The sequence below is a fragment of the Scomber japonicus genome, chromosome 10 (assembly GCF_027409825.1).
Source record: "Scomber japonicus isolate fScoJap1 chromosome 10, fScoJap1.pri, whole genome shotgun sequence".
Classification (NCBI taxonomy): domain Eukaryota; kingdom Metazoa; phylum Chordata; class Actinopteri; order Scombriformes; family Scombridae; genus Scomber; species Scomber japonicus.
Genome location: NC_070587.1, coordinates 36437697 through 36445196, shown reverse-complemented (window position 1 = coordinate 36445196; position 7500 = coordinate 36437697). Strand labels below are relative to the sequence as shown.

At 48.4% G+C, this 7500-nt stretch overlaps 1 protein-coding gene across 1 annotated transcript in view; it reads right to left on the bottom strand.

The window, feature by feature from the left end:
• LOC128367045 (mothers against decapentaplegic homolog 4-like) overlaps positions 1–5294 on the bottom strand; it is a 17521-nt gene extending 12227 nt beyond the window's left edge. Inside the window, exon 1 of the mRNA XM_053327840.1 lies at positions 5052–5294. Coding sequence (XP_053183815.1) covers positions 5052–5294 — 243 coding nt within the window. The remainder of the gene's footprint in view (positions 1–5051) is intronic.
• Between the last annotated feature and the right edge of the window lie 2206 nt (positions 5295–7500).

The following is a 7500-nucleotide window of genomic DNA, read 5'->3' as shown; positions in this document are numbered from 1 at the left end:
GTGTAGTCATACATACAGATGTGTAGTCCTATATACAGATGTGTAGTCATACATACAGATGTGTAGTCATACATATAGATGTGTAGTCATACAGATGTGTAGTCATACATACAGATGTGTAGTCCTACATATAGATGTGTAGTCATACATACAGATGTGTAGTCCTACATATAGATGTGTAGTCATACATACAGATGTGTAGTCCTATATACAGATGTGTAGTCATACATACAGATGTGTAGTCATACATACAGATGTGTAGTCCTACATACAGATGTGTAGTCATACAGATGTGTAGTCCTACAGATGTGTAGTCCTACATACAGATGTGTAGTCATATATACAGATGTGTAGGACACACACACACACAGCATGAAGCAGCCTATCATAGCAGTGCATGGCAAGGTGAAGGGCAGAGGATAAGACTCGCAGACAAAACATTCACACACACACACACACACACACACACACACACACACACACACACACACACACACACACACACACACACACACACATACACAGCTGGATGTCTCACACACTTCCTGCTGGAGACACTGCACCCAGAACATCAGTAACAGACTGACACTCACTATATCAGCAATAACTGTAGAGCAGAGGAGGAAGGAAGGAAGGAAGGAAGGAAGGACAGATGGAAGGAAGGAAGGAAGATAGGGATGAAGGACAAATGGAAGGAAGGAAGGACAGAAGGAAGAAAGGAAGGAAGGAAAAGAATACAGGAAGGAAAGTGGGCCAGATGGAAGGAAGGAAGGAAGGAAGGAAAGACAGATGGATGGAAGAAAGGAAGGAAGGAAGGAAGGAAGGGAGGAAAGACAGCGGGAAGGAAGGAAGGAAGGAAGAATGAAAGGATGAAGGACAGAAGGAAGGAAGGAAGGAAGGAAGGAAGGACAGATGGAAGGAAGGAAGGAAGGTAGGGATGAAGGACAAATGGAAGGAAGGAAGGACAGAAGGAAGAAAGGAAGGAAGGAAAAGAATACAGGAAGGAAAGTGGGCCAGATGGAAGGAAGGAAGGAAGGATGGAAAGACAGATGGATGGAAGAAAGGAAGGAAGGAAGGAAGGAAGGAAGGAAGGACAGAAGGAAGGAAGGAAGGAAGGAAGGAAGGACAGATGGAAGGAAGGACAGATGTAAGGAAGGAAGGAAGGAAGGAAGAATGAAAGGATGAAGGACAGATGGAAGGAAGGACAGAAGGAAGAAAGGGAAGAAGGACAGAAGGAAGGAAGGACAGAAGGAAGAAAGGGAAGAAGGACAGAAGGAAGGAAGGACAGAAGGAAGAAAGGGAACAAGGACAGATGTAAGGAAGGATTCTCTCTTTTTTTTTTACAGTGTAGTAACAGTCTGTGGTCTGAGAGCCGAGCAGAAACCCAGACGTGTACACATTCCCTTCCTCCAGACACACACACACACACACACACACACACACACACACACACACACACACACACACACACACACACACACACACACACACACACAGTCTGGCTTAACTTAACCAGGCCCCTTTCCTGTGTCTCAGACAAAACAAGCCTTCCTCCTCCACCTCCTCCTCCTCCCCCTCTCACTCTGTCTCTCTTTCAGACTTCTTTGGTCAAGGAAGGGAGGAAGGAAAGGAGGAAGGAAGCAAGGAAGGACAGATGGAAGGAAGGAAGGAAGGAAGGAAGGAAGGAAGAATGAAGGTAGGAAGGACAGATGGAAGGAATGAAAAAAGGAAGGTAGGAAGGAACGAACAAAGTGAGGAAGGAAGGAAGTGGGGAAAGAAGGAAATGAGGAAGGAAGGAAGGAAGGAAGGAACAAAATGAGGCCCCTTGCTTGGCCTTCCCCCTCCTCTTCCTCCTCTTCCTCCTCCTCCTCCCCCTCCTCCTCCTGCTCCTCCTCTTCCTCCTCTTCTTCCTCCTCCTCCTCCTCCTCCTCCCCCTCCTCCTCTCCCTCCTCCTCCTCCTCCCCCTCCTCCTCCTCTTCCTCCTGCTCCTCCTGCTCCTCCTCCTCCTCCTCCTCTTCCTCCTCCTCCTCCTCCTCCTCCTCCCCCTCCTCCTCCCCTTCACTGAGTCTCTGTTTGAACACTTTCTTCAGACTTCTTTGGTCCTTTAACCCTAAGGAAGGAAGGAAGGAAGGAAGGAAGGAAGGAAGGAAGGAAGGAAGGAAGAAAGGAGAGAAGGAAGGGAGGAAGGACAGATAGAAGGAAGGAAGAATGAAGGTATGAAGGACAGATGGAAGGAATGAAAAAAGGAAGGTAGGAAGGAAGGACGGAAGGAGAGAAGGAAGGAGAGTAGGAAGGGAGGAAGGAGAGGAGGAAGGAAGATTGAAGGAAGTAAGGAAGGAAGAATGAAGGTAGGAAGGACAGATGGAAGGAATGAAAAAAGGAAGGTAGGAAGGAAGGAAGGAACGAACAAAGTGAGGAAGGGACGAAAGCGGAAGGAAGGAAGTGGGGAAAGAAGGAAATGAGGAAGGATCGAAGGAAGGAAGGTAGGAAGGAAGGAAATGAGGAAGGAAGGAAGGGAGGAAAAGAGAGAATGCAACTCTAAGTTACTTCTCCATTGACTTGTATAGAGACGGTCGCCCCCTGGTGGCCTTTTGATAGAATGCAGCTCTAAGTTACTTCTCCATTGACTTGCTCTACAGTCAGTGTGAAGCTCTACAATCAGTGTGGAGCTCTACAGTGTGAAGCTCTACAGTCAGTGTGGAGCTCTACAATCAGTGTGGAGCTCTACAATCAGTGTGGAGCTCTACAGTGTGAAGCTCTACAGTCAGTGTGGAGCTCTACAGTCAGTGTGAAGCTCTACAGTGTGAAGCTCTACAGTCAGTGTGGAGCTCTACAGTCAGTGTGGAGCTCTACAGTCAGTGTGAAGCTCTACAGTCAGTGTGAAGCTCTACAGTCAGTGTGAAGCTCTACAGTCAGTGAGGAGCTCTACAGTCAGTGTGGAGCTCTACAGTCAGTGTGAAGCTCTACAGTGTGAAGCTCTACAGTCAGTGTGAAGCTCTACAGTCAGTGTGAAGCTCTACAGTCAGTGTGAAGCTCTACAGTCAGTGTGGAGCTCTACAATCAGTGTGAAGCTCTACAGTCAGTGTGGAGCTCTACAATCAGTGTGGAGCTCTACAGTGTTAAGCTCTACAGTCAGTGTGGAGCTCTACAGTCAGTGAGAAGCTCTACAGTCAGTGTGGAGCTCTACAGTCAGTGTGGAGCTCTACAGTCAGAGTGAAGCTCTACAGTGTGAAGCTCTACAGTCAGTGTGAAGCTCTACAGTCAGTGTGGAGCTCTACAGTCAGTGTGGAGCTCTACAATCAGTGTGGAGCTCTACAGTGTTAAGCTCTACAGTCAGTGTGGAGCTCTACAGTCAGTGTGAAGCTCTACAGTCAGTGTGAAGCTCTACAGTCAGTGAGAAGCTCTACAGTCAGTGTGGAGCTCTACAGTCAGTGTGAAGCTCTACAGTGTGAAGCTCTACAGTCAGTGTGAAGCTCTACAGTCAGTGTGAAGCTCTACAGTCAGTGTGGAGCTCTACAATCAGTGTGGAGCTCTACAGTGTTAAGCTCTACAGTCAGTGTGGAGCTCTACAGTCAGTGAGAAGCTCTACAGTCAGTGTGGAGCTCTACAGTCAGTGTGGAGCTCTACAGTCAGTGTGAAGCTCTACAGTGTGAAGCTCTACAGTCAGTGTGAAGCTCTACAGTCAGTGTGGAGCTCTACAGTCAGTGTGGAGCTCTACAATCAGTGTGGAGCTCTACAGTGTTAAGCTCTACAGTCAGTGTGGAGCTCTACAGTCAGTGTGAAGCTCTACAGTGTGAAGCTCTACAGTCAGTGTGAAGCTCTACAGTCAGTGAGAAGCTCTACAGTCAGTGAGAAGCTCTACAGTCAGCGTGGAGCTCTACAGTCAGTGTGGAGCTCTACAGTGTGAAGCTCTACAGTCAGTGTGGAGCTCTACAGTCAGTGTGGAGCTCTACAGTCAGTGTGGAGCTCTACAGTGTGAAGCTCTACAATCTGAAGCTCTACAATCTGAACCTCTACAGTGTGTAGCTCTACAGTCTGAAGCTCTACAGTCTGTTACTCTACAGCTTGAACATTTACAGTCTGTTACTCTACAGTGTGAAGCTCTACAGTCAGTGTGAAGCTCTACAGCTTGAACATTTACAGTCTGTTACTCTACAGTGTGAAGCTCTACAGTGTGAAGCTCTACAGTCAGTGAAAAGCTCTACAGTCAGTGTGAAGCTCTACAGCAGAGGTGTCAAACTCATTTTTATTAAAGGGCCACATACAGGACGATTTGATATCATGTGGGCCGGATCATTCGAAGGCAGGAAGGAAGGACAGATGGAAGGAAGGAAGGAAGAAAGGGAGGAAGGACAGATGGAAGGAAGAAAGGAAAAAGGAAGGAAGGGAGGGAGGGAGGAAGGAAGGAGGAACAGAAGGAAGAAAGGAAGGAAGGAACAAAGAAAGGAAAAAGGGAAGAAAGGAAGGAAGGACAGATGGATGGAAGGAAAAAAAGAAGCAAGGAAGGAAGAAAGGAAAAAGGAAGGAAGGAAGGAAGGAAGGTAGGAAGGACAGATGGAAGGAAGGAAAAGAACACAGGAAGGAAAGTGGGCCGGATTGGACCCCTGGGGGGGCCGGTTCTGGCCCGCGGGCCGCATGTTTGACACCCCTGCTCTACAGTCAGTGTGGAGCTCTACAGTCAGTGTGGAGCTCTACAATCAGTGTGGAGCTCTACAATCAGTGTGGAGCTCTACAATCAGTGTGGAGCTCTACAGTCAGTGTGGAGCTCTACAATCAGTGTGGAGCTCTACAGTGTGAAGCTCTACAGTCAGTGTGGAGCTCTACAGTCAGTGTGGAGCTCTACAATCAGTGTGGAGCTCTACAATCAGTGTGGAGCTCTACAGTCAGTGTGGAGCTCTACAATCAGTGTGGAGCTCTACAGTCAGTGTGGAGCTCTACAATCAGTGTGGAGCTCTACAATCAGTGTGAAGCTCTACAGTGTGAAGCTCTACAGTGTGAAGCTCTACAGTGTGAAGCTCTACAGTGTGAAACTCTACAGTGTGAAGCTCTACCTGCAGCCGTCCGTCCAGCGTCCTCTGGATGGTGACACACTTGCTGGGCTGAGCTCCGCTGGAGGTGACGGCCATGATGAGCGAGTCCAGCTCGTCCTTCTTCTCCTTCAGCTTCTTCACCAGACTCTCGATGGCTCTCTTGGCGAAGCCCTCGTTCTCGCCGCCCCGCCGGTGGCACATCAGGCGGTGGACGATGCTGAGGCAGGCGTCGGTGCTGCCGGGCGGCGGGATGAGCACCGACATGCCGGAACCGGGCTGACGGCAGAGAGATCAGAGCTCGTCAAGGAAGGAAGGAAGGAAAGGAAGGATGGAAGGATGGAAGTAGGGAGGAAGGTTCTGAAGTCTCTACACTGGCTCCCAGGAAGGTAGGAGGGAGGAAGGAAGGAAGGATGGAAGGAATGTAGGAGAGAGGAAGGAAGGAAGGAAGGTAGGGAAGGAAGGATGGAGGAAGGAAGGAAGGAAGAAAGGAAGGATGGAAGGAAGGTAGATCAGAGATCAGAGCTCGTCACTCCACTTCTGACTCCTGTTGTCCTCGAGTCAAGGAAGGAAGGAAGGTAGGAAAGGAAGGATGGAAGGAAGGTAGGAGGGAGGAAGGAAGGGAGGCAGGAGGGAGAAAGGAAGGAAGGAAGGACTGAGGAAAGAAGAGAGGAAGGAAGGAAGGAAGAAAAGGAGGGAGGGAGGAAGGAAAGACAGATGGAAGGAAGGAAGGAAGAGAAGAAAGAGATGCAAGGAAGGACAGATGGAAGAAACAGAGGAAGGAAGGAAGAATGAAGGAAGGAAGGAAAGGAAGGAAAGAAAGGAAGGAGGAAGCAAAGGAAGCAATGGACGATGCTGAGGCAAGCGTCTGTGCTGCCGGGCGGCGGAACTGCAGAGAGATCAGAGATCGTCAAGGAAGGAAGGAAGGAAAGGAAGGATGGAAGGATGGAAGGAGGGAGGAAGGTTCTGAAGTCTCTACACTGGCACTCAGTCAGGTAGGAGGGAGGAAGGTAGGAAAGGAAGGATGGAAGGGAGGAGGGAGGAAGGAAGGAAGGAAGGAAGGTAGGAAAGGAAGGATGGAGGGAGGAAGGAAGGAAGGAAGGAAGGTAGGAAAGGAAGGATGGAAGGAAGGTAGGAAAGAAGGAAGGAAGGATGGAAGGAAGTTAGGAGGGAGGAAGGAAGGAAGGCAGAAAAGAAGGGAGGAAGGAAAGGAGGGTGAACGGAGGAAAGAAGGACAGAGGGAAGGAAGGTAGGAAAGGAAGGATGGAAGGAAGGTAGGAGGGAGGAAGGAAAAGAAGGAAAGAAGGGAGGAAGGAAAGGAAGGAAGGTGAACGGAGGAAAGAAGGAGGGAGAAAGGAGGAAAGAAGGACAGAGGGAAGGAAGGAAGAAAAGAAGGGAGGAAGGAAAGGAGGGTGAACGGAGAAAAGAAGGAAAGAAGGACAGAGGGAAGGAAGGATGGAAGGAGGGAGGAAGGTTCTGAAGAGAGAATAGATTTAACCCTCCTGTTGTCTTCGAGTCAAGGAAGGAAGGAAGGAAGAAAGGAAGGGAGGAAGGAAAGGAAGGAAGGTAAGAAAGGAAGGGAGGAGGGAGGAAGGAAGGAAGGAAGGTAGGAAAGGAAGGATGGAAGGAAGGAAGGTAGGAAGGAAAGGAAGGATGGAAGGAAGGTAGGATGGAAGGAAGAAAAAAAGGGAGGGAGGAAAGAAGGACAGAGGAAAGAAGGAAGGAAGGAAGTTAGGAGGGAGGAAGGAAGGTAGAAGGGAGGAAGGATGGAAGGAAGAAAAAAGGGAGGGAGGAAAGAAGGACAGAGGAAAGAAGGAAGGAAGGAAGTTAGGAGGGAGGAAGGAAGGAAGAAAAGAAGGGAGGAAGGAAAGGAGGGTGAATGGAGGAAAGAAGGAAAGAAGGACAGAGGGAAGGAAGGAAGGAAAGGAAGGATGGAAGGAAGGTAGGAAAGAAAGGATGGAAGGAAGGTAGGAGGGAGGAAGGAAAGGAGGGTAGGAAAAGAAGGATGAAAGGGAGTCACACACACACACACAGACACACACACACACACACACAGACAGACACATCTGTATGACTACACATCTGTATGACTACACATCTGTATGTATGACTACACATCTGTATGTAGGACTACACATCTATATGACTACACATCTATATGTAGGACTACACATCTGTATGTATGACTACACATCTGTATGACTACACATCTATATGTAGGACTACACATCTGTATGTATGACTACACATCTGTATGTATGACTACACATCTATATGACTACACATCTATATGTATGACTACACATCTGTATGACTACACATCTGTATGACTACACATCTGTATGTATGACTACACATCTGTATGACTACACATCTATATGTAGGACTACACATCTGTATGACTACACATCTGTAGGACTACACATCTGTATGTAGGACAGACACACACATAGACACACTCAGACACACACAC